This window comes from Malaya genurostris, chromosome 1, assembly GCF_030247185.1.
Source record: "Malaya genurostris strain Urasoe2022 chromosome 1, Malgen_1.1, whole genome shotgun sequence".
Taxonomy (NCBI): Eukaryota; Metazoa; Arthropoda; class Insecta; order Diptera; family Culicidae; genus Malaya; species Malaya genurostris.
In genome coordinates, this window is record NC_080570.1 from 79611499 (window position 1) to 79636852 (window position 25354).

General features: G+C 38.6%; 2 protein-coding genes across 2 annotated transcripts in view; both read left to right on the forward strand.

Moving 5' to 3' along the window:
* LOC131440588 (glycolipid transfer protein) overlaps nucleotides 1-25354 on the forward strand; it is a 44070-nt gene continuing 18716 nt past the window's right edge. Inside the window, exon 1 of the mRNA XM_058611998.1 lies at nucleotides 1-85. The gene's annotated coding sequence lies outside the window, so the exon portion shown is untranslated. The remainder of the gene's footprint in view (nucleotides 86-25354) is intronic.
* Nucleotides 79-24594, forward strand: LOC131440580 (uncharacterized). The gene is made up of 2 exons (XM_058611979.1): nucleotides 79-923; nucleotides 23452-24594. The coding sequence occupies exons 1-2, from the start codon at nucleotides 79-81 to the stop codon at nucleotides 24029-24031; spliced, it is 1425 nt and encodes a 474-aa protein (XP_058467962.1). The 3' UTR covers nucleotides 24032-24594.

The following is a 25354-nucleotide window of genomic DNA, read 5'->3' on the forward strand; positions in this document are numbered from 1 at the left end:
AAAAGAAGTCTTAGATTCAAATGAACTGTGTTGGAACTCTTAAATTAAATAGTCTTAAATTACCCGAACTCATTTAAAATGTGCAGTAAGGAACACACTATTCAATTAATAAATGTGGCCGATAACGATAAATTTACACATTCGCTTATATTAGTGAAGGGTGTTATAGTGAACCGCTGCGATCAAAGCATACTGAAAGTAAAAATCAACAATAGTGATTATCCTGCATCTAGTACTGTGAAATTTATTAATGAAAAACGAGGGCAATTCAAACTTCTTTTGAAACTTAAATCTGGTGAAAACAATCTGACTCTCATTTACTGTAACCACGAACTTGAATTGTGTTTATTCTACGAAGAAACAAACCATAATTACACGGTTACACCTTTGTATATAATATGTAAAGGACATAATGGACACTACCAATCCGATACGGAAGATAATGGAATCGAAAATGCATGTGAAAAGATCACTTTAGGCGTAGAATTAGTGCAATGCCTATATGCTGAGAAACTTTCCGAAAAGGGTTTCGGAAGGAAAACTTTTACAATTGGTTGCAAATGCTATCCGTTTTACAGCTCCTTGCCACTGACAGATTCAAAAAATATGACTGACCAAGAGTTATGGACATATTTTGCAAATGAAATTCTAGGATCTGAGTTATTCCTTCCTGAAAAGCAAAAATTTGTAGGATTTATTAGTAGTACCTATTACGAGGGTATATCAGGCAAAGATTTCTCTTATGAAACAATAAAACGTCGAACGACGGGACACGCTGCTCTTGGCGGTGGTGGATTTGCGTTGTTTGGTACAGGTTGTTTATATACGTGGCCAAGAAAATTGATTGATATTATACCAGCTTTCCTGAATACCAAGTTAGTCAATCGTGAGCTTTTTATGGACGATAGCAACTATCGGTATACGTAAGTTTCACGGTTTACATTTTTATACTAGCATACCCCTAAGTACAGGTACAGTGTTCCGAAATTTTTTATTTATTTTTATTTCATCTTGAAATCAATATCAATCTAACTCTCAACGCCCCGTAGAAAATCTTTCCGATTATTCTACCGACTTAGTAGGGTCTGGTTGGTACAATCGGCAGACGGAACAAACGATTAATTGATCGATTGCTGCACAGACTCTTATGGGAGTTTAACATTAACATTGACCGATGCGACCGATGGTTTAATAAACAGACTTAATCTTGTACAAATCGGTCAAGGTGGTACGACTTAATAGGTGTACTAGTCGGGAGTTTAAAAATACTTTGTATTAAATCGGCCGATTAATATGCCTACGAAACACATTCGAATGTGTTACTCAACTCAGTCGTAAACTAATCCATCGATTTTCAAGAGCCCAATTTCGTCGGCCAACTGTAAAGTTTTCTACGGGGCGTCAACAGAGCTACAGTCAGTCGCAAAAAATAATTGAAACTACCCACTATAACACCTTAGATCTTCAACCCTTCCTCCTCGGAGCTACCGTTAGGTATTACTTCGGCGTGAAAGGCTATCGTTGCTCAAAGCTCCCTTCCCGGCACGTCTGGACGTCTGCAGACTTTGTGTTACTTTCTCCGCTTCAAGGGAGGGAGGGGGGGGGGGGGTAATTCTCCGACGATGAATATTTTCCCAGGGCCGACGCTACCGAAACCCGTAAACGGTTCGATCGGCAGAATGTCTGGGTTGGTCCAGTGATTCCGGTTGGAGGATGACTTCCGCTTCACTGGCTCTCCGGCGATCCAAACCAGAGCTACGTCGCAATCTATTCGTCTAATCTCCGTTGAAGGATCTAGACTACGCCGACGGAGAGCTTCCCGACAAAAAACTTCCTCTCGACACCGAATCTCGTGTTACGTCACACGGGACTTGAATGAGTGATGAGGTCGGTCCTGTGATTCCGGTTGGAGCATGGCTTACAGTTTACTGGCGCTCCGATGACTCGACTTTGGTGCTGTGGCTACTACTCTACTAGTCTCCAACGAAGAATCTAACCTACACAGACGGAGAGTTCCCCGGCGGAGGAAGTTCTCCCGTAACCATCGCATCCGATACCCGTGAACGGATAGATCGGCAAGATGTCTGTGTCGGTCCAATGATTCCGGGGCTACGTCGCAATCTACTCGTCTAATCCCCGACGAAACAATCTACTCTTCTAATCCCCGACGAAGGAAAAACTCCCGAGCCGACATTTATTCGCTGATCCCTTTTAGTTTAACGGCCGGAGGTCACGCTGCTTGTTGTTCTGCTCTCCGATTCCGCTGCAAGATGCCCGCGATCTGGGACGTCACGGTCGACACTGCGTTCCAGTTCTCTTCTCTGTGACACATCCTCTGGACTAGGTTCTCTGTTGTAGTTTCTCTGCCTCATACCTCCAGTAGACCACCCATTTGTGTCGCAAAGCGGGGGCAAGTAAACAGGATGTGTCCTGCCATTTCTAGCTCATTTGGACAGCCAGGGTAAGCAGGAGATGCCGCGTGGCCGAACATGTGAAGGTACCACCTGAAACAACCGTGGCCTGTGAGGAACTGCGTCAGGCCGAAGTTCACTTCGCCGTGGGATTTGTCGATCCATCCAGAGACTCATGGAATGATCCGATGTGTCCACCTGCCCTTAGTTGAGCTGTCCCATTTCCGTTGCCTCTCGCATATGGAAGTCCTACGGGTGTTTCTGTTCCTCCGCATGTAGCACTCCGCGTCCACCTTGATGAGCAGTCTAATAGACATCATGTACAATTGGTACACCGGGTTGTCCCGGGTTGGCGGTTCAATGCATAGGATGCTCGTCTTACAAGTCAGTTGTCTTATGTTCGAGCCCCGACCTGGAAGGATTCTTAGTGTCAGTAGGATCCATAGTACTAGCCATGCAATGATTCTGTACACTAAGAATCGGCTGCGAAGTCTGTTGAAACAGAAAGGCCAAATTCCACCAAAGGAATGAAATGCCAAGACTTCTCTTACCATTGGTACACTCGTCTGCAGTTTGACTCGAAATTAATAGTGATTTCCAATTGAATTTAAAATAAAATTAAACGTTCGATTTGAAGCATTTGAAACTCACAATGTTTTCCGACTCGGACAACTCATATAAAAAAGAAAAAAATAAACAAACTCGCATGGATGCGTGGTGCGACCCGAGAAAATTTTCAGAGCGAAACTACGCGATTGAAGTCCGATCTAGAGCGACCCCAGGTTGCTAAAACAAACTCATCAAAAGTTGTTTTGGCGACTCTGGGTCAGCTGCTCTGATCAATAAACGAAAACGGTATTAATTAGGCAGCGGTGTTTTCAAACAAAGCGCTCCCATGACGACTGACAACTGGAAACGCAAATCGCTGTTGAAAAAAAATCTCCCAGTGAAGTTCCTTCTCACCATTCTGCTGTTCGCTACATTTCAACAGGGTTGACAGGCCTTTGGTGTGGTTTTGATGTGTCTCTTGCTGCGAAAGTTCTTCGACACAATTCTGCTGCTCGTTTCATTCCAAGCGTGAGGTCTTCGGTGTTTCTCTTCCGTATGTTTTGCTTCGAGAACCGTTTCACAGCAAATAATGGGAAAAGTGGAATGTTCATTTTTATCACCGATACAGTTGTGCAGCAGTACACATTTTGTTATCTTCCCAAAAATGGTTGATGCTGACATGTGTCAAATCAGTGTACTATTGGAACACTTCAATGTTGTTGCAATACATGTTCAACCAGAAATTTTTTTAACTTGTTCATAGTTAGATTATATAAATCCTTCTACAGATCGCTGAGTTATAAGCTTTCAAAATTATGACTGAAAATCTAATGCAGAAATGAAATGTCACAACATAAAAACTTGGAGTAGGTAATCCCGGAGACATAACCGCGACGTAGGACTGCATTCGAGATGTGTATACATAGCAATTCATTTGGTACCGTTTGACCGTTTAAAAATTGTAATATTGAAAAGGACGATTTGGTTTCAAAAGATTGCGTTTGTATTTTATTCTCTCTGTGACGCTTAACGCGCTTCGCAAATGACATGGCAGGCTTCGACGAATTATGCGAACTTTCGTTATCGTGCTTCTTCTTGGCCTTTGCCACGTCGTATGTTGCCTGCATGTATTGAGACATGTTCAAGCTTTCTCCAATCTTTTACACAGATAAAACTAAACGATTGGCTACATTTCTTTAATATTTTCAAAAAAAAACTGCTTAAAGCTCCGCCCATATTAGGCTTTGAAAATAAAGCATTTGTAAAGTTACTTCATGAAAGTTTTCCGATATGAAACTGTCATAATATTTTTTTGGGGTTCATTTACAGTCTCTAAAGGTGCCATATTGTGGATTTTTCTGCCATTTTAAACACTGCTCGTGCATTTTTCTTGAGCTCAAAGCAACTGAATGTTGGTTTTATTTGCATTCGATTAAAACGCATTCGAATGAAGGTCTTAAGGTCCCGTATAAAGTTCCTGAGTTTCATTTGGATCCGACTTCCGGTTCCGGTATTACAGTGCGATTAGTGAAATTTACAATTTCATGAGTATTTTTTCACAAGCGATGGTAAAACGAGGTGTACATTCTCATCTACTTGGGAGATCTTGTTAGTTAGTGGATAAATAAAACTACTTCGGGACCATTAGTCCCCGGATTCCGCTTTCGAAATCACCGGTAATAATGAAGAAAATCTCTAAAAACGGAACTCACTTTGATTTCTCAGCAACGGTTAAGACGATTTTCACGAATCATGATTCAAATTGAAGCTCTTATTGTCTTTAAATATGCTGTGCAATTTAATCCTGAACCGACTTCCGGTTCCGAAATTATAGGGCGATGAGTGTCAAAACATTCAAATCGTTTTTGAAATTGACGATGCAAAACTGGTATGCGTCGGTACGTGCGGCTTTACTCCGTTCGCAGCGTGTTTTTTTCTTCAATTTCGTGTAGCGTGCAGGGTTGCCACATTAAAATTTATATTTTTCAGGTGAAAAAATATAAATTTCTAATTCTTTTTTTCAATATGTACCTACTTGTTAGTGTTATTACAAGATCATGATAACGGTGCTTTTCTATAAAAGTACACTGTTTGCCTTTCTCATATAGAAAGTTCATGCAATCACTCGAAAAATTGGCCCAGAAGGCTAAGTGTTTTATATCATTCGACACGGTTCATCGTGTTGAGAAATGTATGTGTCTGTGGGTGTATGTGTGTGAGCGTGTGTCGAATAACCACCCTTATTCTGAATAACGACGTATCGTTTTTTCGATCGTATTTCAATTGTATTCTCAATAACGCTAGCAAAATCAAAGGTAGCTATGATTCGATCGAACCACATTCGATCGAAAAATCAATACGTCGTTATTCAGAATAAGGGCGAATGTCACTCATAAAATAAAAAAATTCGTAGTTCCACAGGTTGCTATTGAATTTCACACTGTCAGCGACGATGCAAAATATGGTAAATTTTTTCTAGATTTGGCTTAAAACGTATTCAATTTGTAGGCTATATTAGTTACTTACTAAACGAACCGATTTCGGCTATACTGGTTCCAAGTTCCCGGTTCCATAAGTACCGTAAATAGTGGTCGAAAAGTTTAAAACGAGACTCACTCAATTTTCTCAGAAATGATTTGATCGATTTCCACAAACAGGCTCAAACAAAAGTTCCTATAGTCTCATAGGCTGCTGTTTAATGAATTATCATAGACTGAAGCTAGCAAACGCGCAACAGGGTCTATTTGTAGATTCAGCTAATTTTAATATTTCGTGTTTGGATCTATTTTTTCACTATTTAAACAATGTTTTCGTAATAAACTTGGTATTAACAACAATCTTACTTTTTGGCATTAAAAATGCCTTACTTTTCACTATATGGGGCCGGGTGTCAATTAAAAGTTTCAAAAATAGTTGCGTAACCTTTTTGTGTCATAATTTTGAACGTTAATAACTCGGTCATTTGTTGATGGATTGTTATAATTTAACAACCAATCGATTCGGAAACTTTTAACTTAAACATGTATGACGACGTCTTTTCAGTATTTCAATAGCATACTATTGAAAAAATGGTTGGAATCGACCTATGTTTTCATCCACCAATCCCTGTTGTACAAAATGACGTCAACTTCTTGTTCGGCATAGGAGGCTTTGCGTCATGCATAAAAAACACCGTATCGTTATGCGTAGTATGAAGAGAAATCTATAAATATAGGCTGCATAATATTTCTTTGCCTAGTTGATGTTTGACTGTGAATGAAACAAGTAGCTTGTCCAGTGAGCTGATGACTGGATTGTTCACTTGCTGGATTGTCGCTTTTGCATTATGTGTTGGTGAAATTTCCTGTTGTCTGTGCAACACCGTGTTCGCTTGAGTATCTTATGTATCATCTAGCTATTGAAAAACCGAATCAGCGTGGTTTCCGATTCTTTTGAAATATGTATTTAGCAAATTTTTGATCGATTTTGCCATTAAAAATGCCTTACACTTCGCTTCCCGAGGCTGGGTGTCAATTTAAAACATGCAAAACTAATCGCGTAACATTTTTCTGTCATAATTTCTAACGCTTATAACTCAGTCATTTGTTGATGGATTTATATAATTCGACAACCAATCGATTTGGAAACATTTAACTTAAACTTATGAGATAACGTCATTTGAATATTTCAATTGCATACCATTGATAAATTGGTTTGAATTGAGTATTTTATTTTGGTTTTCTGGTAACTGTCAGGCCAATTTAGAATTATCGGCGATAGATTTTTGGATCTAATGTGCAGCGCTTGTTCCTCGATGATTTGTTAATGGATTTTCCTAATTTAAATGATTCCAAAGATTCAATATTGTAAGCTTCAAAATGTTTTAATTTGGCAGCGGATCGGTTTGCATACCTAAATCTCCATTACCATACGAACAAAACGGTGGCGCGCAAATGGATTTAGTATAAAGTTGTATTCATCTTTTTCATTGAATGTGACTGAACAAGTTTTGTCCCACCAGGAATTAAACGCTTTAAAAGATTCAAAATTAAATTCTGAAACTTATCTAAAAGCGGAATCCTCGGTTTAGTAGTATAAATGAGTTCCACAGGCTCACATATACAGAACAATTAGATGCAATATCATATAGTATCAAAGATAAGCTCAAGGTAAGTTTATTTGCGATTTTACATGTATCGTTTGAATAGGAACCCTCGTAGAATTTGGTTAACCGCCAGTTTCAGTTCAACAAAGACATCATATTAACAAGATATCCAGCTCTTATATTTCCCGAACAAATCATTGGCAACATCCTTTTTTGCGAGAATGTCGCCCCAGACGAGCCCGCATCGAATCTTATACATAGAAGTAAGGGAGAAAAATGTCAAATTCGTGCGCGCCAAAATAGCAGGGTTGCGCACCCATACAATTGACATGATATGTTGAATGTGATGCCGTGCGATGGCGTTGCTGAACTGAAGATTGACTTCGCTCCAAAGTGACAGGGTCTGAGTTCAATTATTATTTGCTTCAAAACAATAAGCGTCTGATGGTTACACGCGTTGTAACTATGACAATGTTTATTCATGTGTTAATAACATCAAGTTACAATATGAACAAAATTTCGGAATTTTGTTGCGTATCCATTCCGTACATTCCTAATATGCCAAAGCGAAAATCAATGTAAGTAACTAAATATTTTATGCGGACTGTTAACGACCATTATTATGTTAAAACTGGGGGTAAATAAACGATATAAATCAAATCAAATTAATAAGTTTGTACGTTTCTCGAAAATTATCATCATAAAATAAAATAGTTTCATTTGTTCAGGTTTAAATCTTTAGGTTGTTTATATCTAAAATTGAGCTTTCAAGTAACTTTGAAGTGTAGTGAAGTTTAGTGTATCATCATCATTATCATCTTTATTTTTGTATTTATTATGAAGACCCTAGAAACGTTTCATTTTTAATGTTATTGTGCTCGGTCGTGTCTTGAATACAACCCTCTAATTTTTTTTTTCATTCGTTTCGTGAAAGAATTAGAGAAAATACTCAATTAAGGAAAAAGTTATTGACATCAAATCTGGAGTAATTTCGTTACACTTTCGCGTCATGAAATTTTGAAATTTTGAAAACCGTCGGCTCGGGCACGAGAACAGGCAAACACGCGTCATGATTTTTCTTTGATACTGGTTGATACCAAACAATTCAGAAAAATTAAATTTTTAATTATTTGTAATCAATGTTTTTTTTATAAAATTTTTATTCTGGCCTTTTTGCGTAAAAGCTTTACGTGGCCGATTGGCTTACATTTTTGTTACTTAAATTTGTTTTGGCTATTGGATCTCGTTGTCACCCTTTTTATAGGGGGAGATGAGTTTCCATTTTCATCCAACGAGGATCGGGGGTCACTTCGTCCGCGGCTTATTTCATCATCCATTGCTTCATCGTCGGTGTTGTGTGTGATTTCCGTTTTATTTTCGTTTTCTTGGGCTCGTTGAGAGTTGCTGTGGATGTGCCTTGTACATTAGTTGCAGTTGCTGGTTGGTTGGAGGGTAAGTTGTTCATTGCAGTTGGTGTACTTTGTTCTATAGGGGATACTGATGGTTTCGTTGAAGGGGATGCTTCATTGTTGTTGGTGGCTGTCACAGGTGTACTGGGGTTGGTTGGGGTTGGTGTGAAGGAAGCACCGTTGTCCTTTGGTGTAGTTGTCTCCTTGTCCAGTTTATCACATGGCTTACTGTAGTGAACAGCTTTTTGGCAATATTGACATGTGGCCATCTGATTGTCATAGGTAACAAGTGATTTGCACGGAATTCTTATATCTTGACCGAAAATCACATAAGAAGCTATAGGCTTCTTCAAGTGTAACGTACGCCATTTAGAATACCGGGGAAAAAATTCTTCCACTTTTCTTTTTCCATAGAGAGAATCTCTCCGTATTGGGACATAGTTTTGCGAATATATGAATCGGTGACGCTTGAGGGAAGATCATGCACACGCACTTCTATAGCACTATCTCCCATATATACTGGTATCACAGACTAACAGACAGGACACTCAAATTAGATTCTTCAATCATTTTAACGGTCGTTTCGAATATTCCTTTATTTGGGACAGTACTCACATGTGTCATGATGGCGCCACGTTACCCTATCAAAAACATCCTGTCTGTCATCTAGACTGTGTTTATTTTTTTCATTTACCAACAGAGTTGCCATTCATACAGAATTACCTGTAATGTATTGATTTGTATACGTCCATGCGAATTTCATACAGGATACCGATTTAATACATATTGCCAAAACTATATACATAATTGTGCCTCGTTCTGCCTACTTCTCATCCTCCAACGCAATACAAAATCGAATCCGTGTTGTTACAATATTTACTTGCCACTTAATTTAGGGTGAAAATTACCAACACATTCAAAAATAGTCTAGATGAACAACGTTGAGAAAAATAAATGTTTACCTTCCAACATCGCTAAAAAAGTTAAATATATTATCAACGTAATCCAATAATTTATTGTGACGATTCATTATCAAATATTTCGATAAAATCAGGCAACCCTGCAAGCAGCTGATCGGTGTTGACAAACGAGGGGAAACCAACTAGTAAAAAAACTTTTTCGTAACACAAGGGGTGTACCGATAGTAAATAGTTCGCGCAGTACAATATAGGTGGAACTAGTGCATCACGAAAAATGATTTTTATAAGAATTTACTCATACTGTCATGTCTGTTAGTCTGTGCTGGTATGTTGCACTTAATGTTCTCGTGCTCCACATAGTGCACATTGTTATTGTCTTTTGCAAATTGAATTGCATCCAACTCTTTATAAAACTGGATGTAAACAACATTATTCGTCTTATTACATTGAAGTAAATGCACACGTTTAATGTCAAGATGCATTTGCTCCTTAAGCAAACCTTCAAGTTCTCGTATCGAAGGTCGAATTTTGCACTGCCTGAAGTCAACAACAATTGTATTCTTTCGTGTCGGCGGTAGCTTTTGTTCGCTTGGTTCACCCATTTCGAGATCGTTGGATTGTTCACTACACAATACTGTACTTCAGGCGCGTATACAGGGGGGGGGGGGGGGGTTTAGGGGTTCAAACCCCCCCCGAAACAAAAAATTATAACCCATGGGAAACATTGTGATATAAATTGTACATGTGTTGATTTATCACCATGTTCTAAACCCCCCCCCCCCCGAAAATTTTCTCTGGCTACGCGCCTGCTGTACTTGGTTTCTTTTGTCCCGAACGTAAGCGGTTTTGTTTTATCGACTGACTTGGTTGAGATGTGAAACCGAACTATCTTAGCGTTTCAAACCCAAAACATCATTTAAAATGTGTTCGGCTGATCCATAAGAGATGCCCAACAACACAGCAATCTCTCTAATCGGTACAGAACGATTTTACAACACGATTTGCTTCGCCGATTCAATGTTTTCTTCAGTAACAGATGTTGTTGGGCGGCCAGGGATCTCATCATGATCCAAGCTTGTACGACCACCTTTGAAGCGCACTGAAGGAACACTTAAATCCATTTGCAACACTTAAATCTATTTGCAACACAAAACTTGATGCACGCACGTTGTTCCAAATATTTCATCCATTATAAAAATCGTCACACGAAAATTTTTCAACTTCTTTGTATACACGCCAAACAAAAACTAATCGTACGATATGCGTCATTTGACAGAATGTGTATAAAAGTGTTGCCAACGTTGAGAAAATAAAAGTTTACCGATTGGACAAGCGCGGGAATTTTAAAATGAAAATTCCGGTTCTTTTTTGATCATAAGGTAAACTATCCCGACTCGCCAACACATCCCGAACCGGAACCTCAGGCGGTCTACCTCGGGCCCTAAGGGATTTCAGTAGCTTCGACCTGGCGTCACGATACTCTACGCATGACCACACGACATGTTCGATGTCCTGATAACCGCTCTCCGCGAGCCCAACACACCGGAGATGTGCGTTGAAAGTGTAGTGATTTGACATGAGCCGCGACATAACACGAATGAAATCGCGACTCACGTTCATCCCCCTGAACCAAGGTTTCGTCGATAGCCTAGGGATAATGGAATGTAGCCATCGTCCCAGTTCGCCATTGCTCCATGAAGTTTGCCAACTTTCGAGAGTTTTCTGACGAGAGATACTAAAAAATTCATTGAAGTAGATTGGTCTTTCATAAATATCACCTTCTAATGCGCCCACCTTAGCCAATGAGTCTGCCTTTTCATTGCCCGGAATGGAACAATGCGAAGGGACCCAGACTAACGATATCGAATAAGACCGTCTATCTCTTTATCGTTTATGTGCTCTAAAGTGTTCCCGTATTTTCCTTAGAAAATATGGGAGATACTTTCCTGGCTTCATTGCCCGGAGAGCTTCTATTGAGCTTAGACTGTCCGTGACAATAAAGTAATGGTCTTTGGGCAAGGTTTCAATGATCTCGAGGGTGTACTGAATAGTAGCTAATTCTGCGACGTAGACTGAAGCCGGATCATTGAGTTTGTACGAAGCGGTGATGTTCTGATTGAAGATGCCGAAGCCTGTGGACCTGCGATGTTTGATCCGTCAGTGTAAAACACCTTTTCACAGTTGACTGTTCTAAATTTATTATGAAAGATATTATGGGCCACTTGAGGGCGTATGTGATCCGGAATTCCACGAATCTCTTCTCTCATGGATGTGTCGAAAAACACAGTAGAATCAGAAGTATTCGAAAATCGAACACGGTTGGAAACAAATGAAGAAGGATTAATATTCTGAGCCATGTAATCAAAATACAAGGACATAAAACCGGTCTGAGAATTAAGCTCGACAAGCCTTTCGAAGTTTTCAATCACCATCGAATTCACGATGTCGCATCGGATTAGCTGCCAAGTAGATGAATTTATCAGTAAGTTTTATAAAAATGTGCACCTCGTTTCGCCACCACTTGTGAAAAAATGCTCATGAAATAGTAAATTTTTTCTAATCGCACTGTAAATCCGGAACTAGAAGTCGGATCTGGATAAACTTTTCGGGGACTTTTTAAAGAATTTTGAAATCTTTTATTTCTTTCTTAGTTTGTGAAAATCGGTTAAGAAATTTCCACCGAAAAACGTGTTGCATTCAAACAATTGTCATCCGGAGAACCGGTGTCGTTACTGCTGGTTGGTCTCGGGAGAAAATAAGCGAGCACATCACGTTTTTTGAAACGTTGACAAACTCTCTAAACACCAAGCCGGTTGGCCAACACGCAGGATCGAGAGCTTGCTGCTTGAGTGCTGGATCAAGACCAAACTTAAAAGAAATGTTGGTCATATTAACTATGTCCACACCCTTAGGCACAAGTCGAATAACATCAAATGGATCAGACGAATGGAGACAACGGGTGACTATCTTTTTTACATCATCATTGCTTATCAATATATAGAGCCAAAATCTAGGCGGAAGTGCTGCCGGTGTGACGAAAGCAACTGAGATCTCATCAAAATCCATTGAGTTAGTGCCTCGATCGGCAGGTGGTGTTGATGTGTCATTATCCACACGACGACGCTTCCTGTTAGAATTTGGCCATAAAGGTGTCATGGGATCACGAGTCGTAGAGGGTTTCCGAGTTGAAGTATTTGCAATAAAATCAACTTTTTTGCTGAGTACTTCAACAGACAAACGTTTGTTTTGATCCGCCATGTATGCACGAATAGATCGACCATTAACCTCACCCCTAGAAGATGTACAAATGAACATTATCTTGCCTTTGGCAAAAACATCCTTGCATGAGCGCAAATTGAATCCGCAGCAATTTTGGCTAATGTGAAAAAAAGTATCACACATTCTACAACGTATTGGCTCAAGATCATTGATTTCGTGTTGACACTCTCCGCATTGTTTTTTCTCCATCTCTGCTTTGTTCAATGTTGACAGCAGAACACAGGATGACACAGACTGCTTATTGAAGTACGAAGCGGTGCTAGTGCTAACGGTCGGTATAGTGCCGAAAACTATCAAACTTGACCAGAATTAACAGCAAATAACGTTACAACAAGTTTAAGCTAGATGTACACTCCAATGCCCGGTATTGTAAAATATACTGCCGAACACGACTAATACTGATGTGAATCAATATGTTGAGTAAAACACTCCCAAAATCGTAAAAAACTTAGCGTAGAAAACTCTCACGATGTTCCAGAATGTTACACACTGAGAAAAAAAAACGAAGGCTTGAAAAAGAAACGAAATTTTTAAATCTGATCTTGAGACTCTTACGAAATTCTGATCCAGTAAGTTGTAGGATGATCAGTGTTGTTACGTTCGTGCGGATTTCGCGATTTTCGCGGATTTCGTGTTATTCCTTCCCTTATATTTCGTGTGAATTTCGTATTATTCCTTCCCTTATATTTCGTGTGATTTCTATACAACCCCAAAAAATTAAAGATGGGCGAACGTTTCAGCAATTAGTTGAGTTGGCCGTATCGATCAAAATTTACGAGGAGGCGATTCTAGCAAATAGTTTCTTCAGTGGACAAAACATCGATTTTATGCTCTTCGATCTCGAGTTGAGCAAGAAAAGAAACGAAGAAGAAAAAGTTAAAACACGTAACGATCCCCAAGTATAACCACGTGTCTCGCTCTGCGGATTACATTTCTCTCGCATATGGAACAACGTCTCTCGATGGGCCAGTGGCCAAGGAGTTTCGGTTACAAGTTTGACTATATCACATAAAATCCAATAGAGCTACCGCTTGTTTGGCAGCCTTTCTGAGCCTGATTTATTTCTCTATCATTTTTCTTTACGTTACCAGGAAACTGGAGCAAAAAAAAGGGCGCGTGCAAAGAGTTCCCGGGTTGGCGGTTCAATGCATAGGACGCTGGCCTTACAAGCCAGTTGTCGTATGTTCGAGCCCCGACCTGGAAGGATTCTTAATGTCAGTAGGATCCATAGTACTAGCCATGCAATGATTCTGTACACTAAGAATCGGCTGCGAAGTCTGTTGAAACAGAAAGGCCAAATTCCACAAAAGGAATATAATGCCAAGACTTTGACTTTGCAAAGAGTTCGACTTACCTTCACACGAATAACATTCACTTCATTTTTATTGCGATAACATCTATTAGTTTTTATGCACTATTCGCATCTAAATTAAATTATCTAGACATTCACCCTCATTCTTGTTTACGTCCGTATCGGCAGTACGACGAACGGGTTCTTTCGAACGAATACGAATAAGCCATTCTTGTTTTCACTCGAATGAATTTGAACGCGACTCGTTTGCCACAAAAAAATCAAATATCAGTAAACTTCTTCAAATAAATGCTAAGCCTTGATGAAATCAGTCCAATTCTTGTGATTAACCATATGCGAAACGCTAAAATATATGGCAGTTTAACTTCAAACGATACGTGTATTCGAACATCATTCGTACGAACGGAAAGTTCCATTCTCGTTTACGGACGAATAGACGAAATGACGTGGTTTCGATTCGTCAGTTTTATGTTGCGAATCAATTTTCGAGTCTAAAGGTGATTTGCAATCATATCATAAATTAGTGTATTGCAGAAAGCATAGCAGTATAGTAAAATGCTGTTTTTTTTTGACGAGCCTTCGAATATATGCGCGGTTCCAAGTTTTTACGCATCAAATTTTACATCCATTAGGTACTGGAAAATATGCCATGGGCAAATATGCTTTATTTTATATTGAATGCATGATTTTACCAATGTAATAAATATGAAGACTATCGAAAACATGACAAAATTGCAAGCGATCATATCTAACTGGTCGTGAAATCATACTGAAAATAGGAGACTGAACAACCTCACAATTTGCTGTTACCTGTGGAGTTCCTCGAGGAAGTCACCTTGGATTGTTTATATTTTTGTTGTATCTTAACGATAAAAATTTTTCGATGAAGTGTATGAAACTATCGTTTGACTATGACTTCAAAATATTTCATACAATCAAATCTGCAGCTGACTCAGAGTTCCTACAAAAACAATTATATAATTCAACTAATTGGTGTAACATAAACAAAATGGTTATAAATGCCTTTAAATTCTCCATCATCTCTTTTAGTCGCAAAAAGTCTGTATTCATGTTCGACAATAATATTTCACAAGCTGTTCTCGAACGCGCATCATCTTTGAAGAACCTGGGTGCTCCTCTGGAGTTAAATTTTAAGGAACACATGGCCTCGAAGCTGTAAGGATTTATTTTCCGCGTTTCTAAAGATTTCTTTTACGTACATTGTTTGAAGGCTCTGTATTGCACTTTTGCTGGCTGCAAAGTGATTGGTCTCGATTTTTTATCTGTTCTTCGCAATATTTCCAAGGCTAGTTTTGTGGCAGACCTACTGCAGTCGCGACTCGATTGCTTCGAGCTATTGCAATTGTTACTATCAAACATTCGACGTCGTAATCTTCCATCTTATTTTTTCTTCGGATTCCCTATGCTAAGAACTAATTACGGATATAACGAGCCCATTGGTAGCTTGTGACGCATATTTAACAAATGTTTAAATTCTTTCGGCTTTCATTTATCACGTAATGTTATCAAGAAATCGTTCCTCATGTTATTGTCTCATTAGATTTAGTTACTATAAAAAGATTTAAGGCAATGTATATTTTGGATGATTGTAATATGTTAATGCAAAAAGATGAGGAGGTTTTATGTCTGCTGGAGAGCAAGTTTGACAGAAACTAACTCAAATGAGATTTTCTCTGCTTCAAATAAATAAAGAATTAAAGAATAGAAGATGAGGAGGAAAAAACCTGTTTTAATCCACCTAGTGGTGTAATGATGCCTTTCTCATATAAATCATACCATCATATATAATACTGTGGTATTCTTCAAAATAATTTTCTTCGATTCTTAAAAGAATAACCGAAATCGGTTCGTTTGACCGTCTACTGATAAAAACTATCAATTGGAAAAGATTTGAGGTCGATTTAGAACTTTTTTAAAGGTTTTTCCCCATTTTCAGTGATGGTATACAATTTTTAACACACTTTACCCTATATTACCGGATCCGGAAGTCGGATCGGCATGAAATTCAGGAATTACAAATGGGACCACAGGACCTTTCATTTGAACCTAAGTTTGTGAAAATCGGTTCAGCCATCTCTGAGAAAAGTTAGTGCACTTATTTTCACAATTTTTTCCACATTTTACCCCATAATTCCGGAACCGGAAGTCGGATCCAAATAATATTCAGGAATTTTGTATAGGACCACAAGACCTTTCATTTGAATCTAAGTTTGTGAAAATCGGTTCAGCCATCTCCGAGAAAAGTTAGTGCAAAAAAACGTTACATACACACATACGCACATACACACACAGACATTTTGCATACTCGACGAACTGAGTCGAATGGTATATGACACACGGCCCTCCGGGCCTCGGTTCAAAAGTCGGTTTTCACAGTGATTGCATAACCTTTCTATATGAGGAAGGCAAAAAGACAAGCAGAGTAAAATTCGACAACAGGAGAAGGCGCTGTCTCAGAAAACAAAAGCTAAATCAGGAGGTGATACATAATTGAAACTGAAATTATAAAGATTAAATTAGATCAACCTGATGTGGTCTATCTACAAATTCTTGATACCGAGAAGGAAAAGGCCAAGAAGATCTTCAGACAAAAAATGTATTCGCTGAAATCTGTTTAACTTCTTTCGAAATCACAAAATTGTGGGCAATTTTATTTTACATTTTCCGTGCATCAGAAAGCATTCATTAACTAAGGACATCGAAAAAGATGGCGAATTGAAATCAAATTGTTTTCATGGGGTTTCTCAAAGTGACATGTTGTATGCGGACTTATTTATTGTGTTTATATGACGAACTTAGTCAGATTTTTATATTATATTGAAGTGGATTTTCAAGTTCTGCGGAAAGTAATAACATACCTGCATGAAATCAGTGATGTAAACGCTTCGCTCGAATATCGCACGTTTTAGTTTACAACTTCGCGCGTTTTAATTTTCGGCATAGCGCGGATTTCGTGCGTTTTGATTTCGATTTATTTTTTGTAACAACCCTGGATGATGGAGTTTGTTAGGTTTTTTTTATTCCAACATGAACAAATGTTTTGAAGTCCAAATTAACCTCTAATCTTAAAACTACGTACAATTGTGTCATGTTGGACACGTGATTTTTAATTTCTTTTATAAACATGCACATTTCTTATCGAAATAGCAAGAATTTTTCTTCTTGCAGATGGCTCTCCTCATTCTTCTGTAAATAAGATTAAAACACTACAAATAACCATCAGTATTGAGTTTGTTCACTTTTACATTTAATCCAGAAACCTAAATTTCCCGCTGTACGGTGTCGCTGACAGCGCTTCTAGTGAGAAACCGGTGTACTTTTTTCACTAGCTACGGTGGTTGTGTGAAATGTGTAGGCATACATTATAGGAGCCTTTACGCGCCCATTTTAAACCCGACGGTGCTTTTGGTGCCACGGTTTGCTCAATTACATTACTGTTACACTGGGGAATCTAGATGAATTTTTTTATGCTTTTACTGATTTTCAAATTGTATTTTGTAGTTTTCGAGGCGAGCTTAGATATTCATTGCAAAGGCGAACAAAAGGGTGGAATTTATAGCAAATGTCTTTAAAAAGGAGTGTTTATTGCAAAATTTATCTCATAGGTCGACAAACGAGAACAGTCGGAGGATTTATACTATGAGAAGGAGATCTTGAACATCAATTGTCATTTTCCATATTTGGGAGATGGGCAAGAATTACATAGACGTGCTAGATAGTATTGCTATTGTTAATTTGATTGAAGTGCAAAATTTTTAAAATAATTTTAGAAGGTCTGATTCTATGTTGCAGGAAAATTCAATGAACTCAGGTAAAATTAATCTTTATTTGTCTATGAACGCCGGACAAACTGATACGATTGGTCAAGGCTACGATGGATCGAGTGATGTGCGTTATCCGAGTATCGGGGATAAATTCGAGTCCCTTCGAAATTCGCAGAGGCAAGGTGATGGCCTTTCGTGTCTGCTATTCAATATTGTTTTGGAAGGTGTGATAAGAAGAGCGAGGATAGACACGAGTGGCACGATTTTCAGAAAGTACCTCCATCTACTTGGTTTCGCTGATGATATTGATATTATAGCACGCAACTTTGAGAAGATGGAAGATACGTACATCGGACTAAAAGCTGAGGCCAAGCGGATCGGACTAGACATCAATGTGTCAAAGACAAAGTACATGAAAGGCAGGGGCTCGAGAGAAGATAACGTCAGCCACCCATTACGAGTTCTGATTGGTGGTGATGAAATCGAAATGATCTACGAGTTCGTGTACTTGGGCTCACTGATAACTGCCGATAATGACACCAGCAGAGAAATTCAGAGACGCATATTGTCAGGAAATCGTGCTTACTTTGGACTGCGCAGGACGCTTCGATCGAGCAAAATTCGCCGTCGTACATTGTCATGTCCATCTTCGGCGGAGTGCGGATGGAAGACGGTACGTGGAGAAGGCGAATGAACCATGAACTGCACCAGTTGCTGGGAGGACCAACTCTCGTCCAAACGGCCAAGGTCGGGCGGTTACGGTGGGCCGGGCATGTTGTTAGAATGTCGGAGACCAACCCGGTTAAAATGATTCTCGATAATGATCCGACAGGTATAAGAAGAAAAGGCGGGCAGCGGGCAAGACGGATCGATCAAATTGAGGACGACCTGCGGACCCTTCGCAGCCACCGAGGCTGGCGGCGAACAGCCATGAACCGAGTTGAATGGAGACGCCTCCTGTGTACAGCAGAGACCCGCGTGGTCTACGACTGAAAAAGTAAGAGTAAGTAAAATATGTTTATCTCTATGTTCCTCGTAATGTTGCATCGGTTGTACAGGTGATGCTTCACTGAAGGAGGGGTAGGGTCTAAATGATGAAAATCATCATCATTTTTGCGATTTTTTTTTCAGAATTACTGTCAACAAAATAAATTCAAATGTTTTGCATGTTAAAAGCATCATTCGAACAACATTTTGTGATTTTTTCGTGGAAAATATTGAGAAATAAGTCGGCGAAAAGTGGAAACTACGATTTTTTACGAAAAAATCCGCCGTAGATGTAATATCTCCCCAAAGTAACAAAGTTTTTTATATGTAGAACGTGTGTGCAAAATTTAAACAAATTTGGTGCAGCTACTGAATGACGATGGACACGGACTTTCAAAACCTGCTTTCGAGAATGGAAACAATTTACTACTCAAGAGAGCCCGTAGGGTCTAATATTTTCAAAAAAGCATATTTTTGCCTTTCTCGTATAGAAAGGTTATGCAATCACTGTGAAATTCAACCCGAAACCCGTGTGTGTGCGTAAGTGTGTATGTAACGTTTTTTTATGCACTAACTTTTCTCGGAGATGGCTGAACCGATTTTCACAAACTTAGATTCAAATGAAAGGTCTTGTGGTCCCATACAAAATTCCTGAATATTATTTGGATCCGACTTTCGGTTCCGGAGTTATGGAGTAAAATGTGTAAAAATATGAAATGTGTTCTAATTTTTCTCATAGATGGCGCCACCGTTCAAACATACCGATTTCGGTTATTCTTTCCATAATCGAAGAATATTATTTTGAAGAATTCCACAGTATTATATATGATAGTATGATTGATATGAGAAAGGCATCATTAAACCTCTAGGTGGATTAAAACAGGTTTTTCTTTTATAATTTGTTATAATGAAACATTTCAAGAATGGGCATTTCAAGAAATGGCTCAACTATGGGTTTTTAAGATCCTAACATTTACTTTCGCGTGAAGCTCGAAGATTTTAGTACAAGCTGAGCTTGCGATTTTAAGTAGAAAGTTCAACCGACTTTCTACCAAAATGCCGAGAGCCGGGAACCGAGACCACTGTCACTGTGTCAATGGCAGTGACCAGTGCCCGTGAAAAGATATTTTTGTTGCTACTCGTCGCGGTTACGCTGACGTGAAGGCTTACTTGAAAGGTGACGAGTTTTCCTTCACGACTGGGTTGCTATTCTTGCAATGCTGCAAGTTCAATGAAATTCAATGAAAAACTTTGGTGAGGGCGCCGCATCTTCATACAAAAAAAATTGTAGCTGATCTGTGTTGACAAACGAGGGGGAACCAACTAGTAGGAAAACGTACATAACACAAGGAGTGTACGGGTAGTAAATAGTTCACGCAGTTCATTATAGGTGGAGCTAGTGCCTACGCAAATTTGGTTTTAGAAGCATTAATTCATAGTGCCATGTTTGTTAGTGTGTGGATAAATACAATTGCAATCCCCTCGGCCGAGCGGTGGCGGGAGAGGAATAACGAAGAGGATGTTTCTTTCAGTTCTATACGGAGTAACACTCTCCAATTCGGTTTCTCTTTTATGTCATTGTATTGATTCATCCATGTACTTGAGTTTAATATCACGAAATTCACCTTTTCTGAGTTTCAATTTTTTGTGCTTTTCACTTGACAGCTACTTATTCTCAATAGTGAAGGATTAGGCTGTTTTAGGAGTTCTTTCCCACAATCTAACAAAAGTCACTAACGATTGTTAATAAGGCTAACACTTCACGCAGTCTCACTAAGCTCGGCATATCATTAGGTGTATGCACATATGAACGTATGTCCTACTACAGTAAGAAAAACAAACACGTTTACACCATTCCACACCGACTCTGCATTAGAACTGGAACCTCTTACCTTTCACCGTAAATTCTGTGCAATTATGGTACAACCATAGTATGTTGAGCTATTTCTTTAATTTGACTCATAGTTCTATTGCATACTCCACGAGTTTGTAAATCTATTCACAACACTTCATGGTGATCTCGTCGAATATATGTCTCAACATTTACTTGTTTACATTAATAAAAGAAATTATTCTTCAACACATACTTTTGTTGTCGTATATTATCAACACTACCCTGACACGAGCAATGGTTGTGTCTAACTATACTTATTTTCGCATGTGAATATCAAACACTGCACATGAAACTGTTAAATCTTCACTCATTACAGCAATCTTTCACTCAATTCTTTAAATGTCTTCAGAAATCTATTATATCCCATTTTTAAACAATATTTCTTACTTGACTTTGAGGTCACTGATTCTTTTAATGCCAATAGGGCGAAATTGAACCATAATACAAAATTATAATGCGAACCATTTGTGTAATTTCGACGAACTACCTCAAGCCTCACAATGCACACATATTCCTATGCATACTGTATCATACTCCGCTACTGAGCTAGCTACTAACTTGTCTACGGGCCGACGCCCGAGACTAACGGATATTTTCCGCGCACTCTGAGACTGAACTGGCTCCTAACTCTTCCCAACTATGGGTTTTTAAGCTCCTAACATTTACTTTCGGGTGAAGCCCGAAGATTTTAGTACAAGCCGAGCTTGTGATTTCAAGTAGAAAGTTCATCCGACTTTCTCCCGAAGTTCTACCGAAAGTCGAGACCACTGTTGCTAGGCCAGAGGCAGTGACTAGTGTCCGTGAAAAGAATAGCTTTGTTTTTACAACATTGCTGCGCTGACTAATGCTCGGAACTGTCTATGGTTTTATAACAAAGTTTATACCTGAAGGTTGCGGCTACGCTGCTATGAAAGTTTCCTTCACAATTTCCTATTTTTTTCTACAATACTAGCAAATTCAAAGGAAAATTTCCTAAGGGCGCTGCACAATCAATACATTGGCCTTGTTAACACGACCCTCAACCATATTATTCCATATATAGCAATGGAAGCAAATCTTTTTGGATGTTGAGCGTACTACAAAAAAATGTGAAATTTTTTGTATAAAAAGAAAATGTTTTGTTATTCTACTACAAGTATGCTACATCTCTGTAGTGTGATTTTTAAAAATAGATAGTTAGAATCTTCCAAAATCTCCAGTAAATCTAGTCCAACGGAGCTCCAATTCCTCATATTGAAAATGGCCCAACAATGAACCTCTACCTGTCGAGTTTCTTTATCGAAAATAAATGACGTGGGTATGTGCGTATGGTATGTTCCAAAATCGGCAAACAAAAGTCTCAAATCGGTCTCCCGTTGGACGATTTAGTGGACATTCATCGGGCCAACGGTCCAACATATTGGATAAATGGAGAACTTCATGCAATGAAAAATGTGCGGTTAGTCGGTTACGTCACTTATACCATCATATCTCCGGAACCAGAAATCACAGTCATTTGATTTTCGACCTCGATCCACAATTCAATAGTTGCTTTGAAATGAACCTAAGCTTGTTGAAATCGGTTCAGCCATCTTTGATAAAATTGAGCGGTAAAAAATCAACGCGTTTTGTCGGTTACGTCACTTATACCATTATATCTCCGGAACCAGAAATGATAGTCATTTGGTCTTCGAATTTGATCCATAGTCCAATAGTAACTTTCACACGAGTCTACTTACTTACTTTACTTTAATCAGACCCTGTCAGCTTGGAGTGAAATAAATCTTCAGTTCAGCAAAGCCATCGCACGGCATCACATTCAACATATCATTCAACATGTCAATTGTATGAGTGCGCAGTGCTGATATTTTGGCGCGCATGAATTTGACATTTCTCTCCCCTACTTCTATGTACGAGATTCGATGCGGACTCGTCTGAGGGTGCCATGCTCGTAAAAAAGGATGTTGCCAATTATTTGTTCGGGAAATGTGAGAACTGGATTTCTTGTTAATATGATGTCTTTGCTTTAATGGTGCACATCTCGTCTTTGAAACATGGTCGAACGAATTGTAGATTGCCAGGACACTCGATCTCGAGCCGTCGTTTTCCAGTCGTTCTGTACTTCCGCTGCACGCGCTTTTTCTTCGATTGCGCACACCCAGCGAGTGTGAGGAGTATCCCGCAGTCGACGATATCTCCCAGGTTCTCAGCTGAGCATGCAATTCTCTCTTCCGGCATTATTGATACATGGCCAGCCCACTGTAGTCTGCCGTGTTTCGTGCGTCTACGCCATTCAAGCCTAGGTTTGTTGAAATCGGTTAAGCCATATCCGAGAAAATTGAACTATCTTCGAGAAAATTGAGCACAGACTCGGAGGCTCCGTTCGAAAATCGGTTTTTCAGCAATTCTATTACCTTTCTATAAAGATAATAGGCAAACGTGTACTCTTTTGTCGAAGGATACTCTTCTTTTGATTCTTGTTTCGCCAATTTCAATACCATTGATCTAATTAATATTTCGTGTAAGATCTTTCTTATTATGAATGCCCCCGAATACTTGTACCGTTGACGATTGAAATCATGAACGGAAACTTCCTTCAATTGATTTGGAAACGTCATTTTCTATACACTATATGATACATTAATTGTTGTTATAGCTCATTCAGAATTGTTTGCCGTAGACTTTAACTTATGAGTTCAATTACTTTGTGCGATGCGACATAACAATCAAGTGCCCTTTCGTTCTTTTAGTACATGTCAGTATAGACAGATCTACACTAACCAAATAATTATTTAATATGTTTTTTTAAGTTATTGGAATTAATTGCTAAAAATTTTCACAGGTACGGTGGCTGCTTCGCTACAACTATTGGATCAGTTTGTCACGAAATGGGTCATATATTTGATCTCGGCCATACGAAGGACGGACTCATGGGCTCCGGAATAGATCTCATTAATCGGGTGTTTACGTTGCCAACCATGACGGATATATTACCAGATCGAATTGTCAGTCGGACTGGTTTGAAGAGAGAACTTATGAATAGTAAACTAACCACAATTAAACGACCAGGAGAATTTCTTCGTAAATATCATCAGCAAAAGGAAAGTGATGTCACGTATTTCTCAGATAATTGTGCTCTCACTTTACATTTGAACAAATGGTTCAATTCCAACTCAACAACATGCGATAATAATTGTGATACTAAGCTTAGTTTCAACTTTGTTACTCGTTTTATAACTAGCACACATTCATTCATCAAACTCGTAGAGTTACGTGATAAAGGGAATGGGATGCTAAAAATGTTCTGGTCATTTCAAGATACAAATACGGTATGTTTTAAGATTGTAGAAGATATACCATTGGACGGACTGACATTGTTTGTGATTGATAGTTTTGGTAATATTCTAAAACAAGATTTATAAAAAATAGTGCATTCAGTTTTCTTGTTTATACTGCCAAATGTTCATTGAAATTATTAGTTATATATTAGGAAAATACTTATTCCTTATATCTCACGAGAACATATTTTTCCAACTAAATAACTGTGTTCGCAATGAAGCTCATAAATATACGAAATATTGTTTGAAAATGACATTATTTATTTCTGTCACATCCTTTTTGCAAAAATAAAATTATCCTTAGTAAAAGGGAACAGATAAAATTAAGAGTTGTTATGGAAAAAATCAAATCGAAAACCGTTATGTAATACACTGAGGTCTTTTTTTATGCGGTCTTTTATATGCGTCTTTTACGCGACTTTTTTTATGCGAATTTATGCGAGTTTCAGAGTTATGCGGTCTTTTTTTATGCGAAGTTTCAGAAATGTTAAGCAAACACTTGAAAAACCCATTAGTAAAAAAATGTCCAGAGGGCCAAGTACCATTCGACTCAGTTCATCGTGCTCAGCAATGTCTGTGTGTGTATGTGTCAAATAATCTCGCTAGGTTTTCTCGGAGATGGCTGAACCGATTTAGACAAACTTAGACACAAATAGGGGGTATTTGCTGCTGTGACAAAGGGGGGGGGGGGGGGGGGGAGTTAAAAATTGCCAAAACAAAGCGTGATTCTTTTATGGACAGCCCCTAGGAGCCTTCACGTTTTTAAGTTCCTAATAATTGACTTAATTTCATCAAAATTCGTCTCAATAAAGTCATCTTGTAATAACACTTGAATTGAAATATGATCATATTTTCAATAGGACTCACAACGTTCAAATTAAAATTGTGGACACTCTCGAACTGCTGAGCAAGTTTTTGAGCTTTTTCACCATTTGTAAGAAGTATTTGATTTCCTTCCTTGAGAGCAGGAATTGGTTTCTGAGGTTTCTTAAGAACCTTAGAAAGTTTTCAGAAAGGTTTAGAATATGGCTTAATTTGTTCGACTTCTTTAGCGAAATTTTCAGTTGCAGAGTAAATCTATGTTTAATTTCTTTTTGTAAATTCTTAACTATGTTTTTCATAGCAGGATCACGAGAACGTTGATATTCACCCCTATTCTGTACGTCGATCGATTCGAAATATTTCGATCGAATGTGCAATTTCCATTCTGCATTCCGTTCGAGTTGGGTATGAACTCGAATATCATTCGTTCGAGTTGTTAAAATTTCGAACATTACTCGATCGACTTGCGTTCGTATTACTTCTGTTCGGTTTAGAATCGTTCTAATTTGTTTATACAAGTGTGACCGTTTTCTTTTACCAAGAAATGAATAATATAAAAAGAAAAAGAACGTGTAAGTAGTGTTG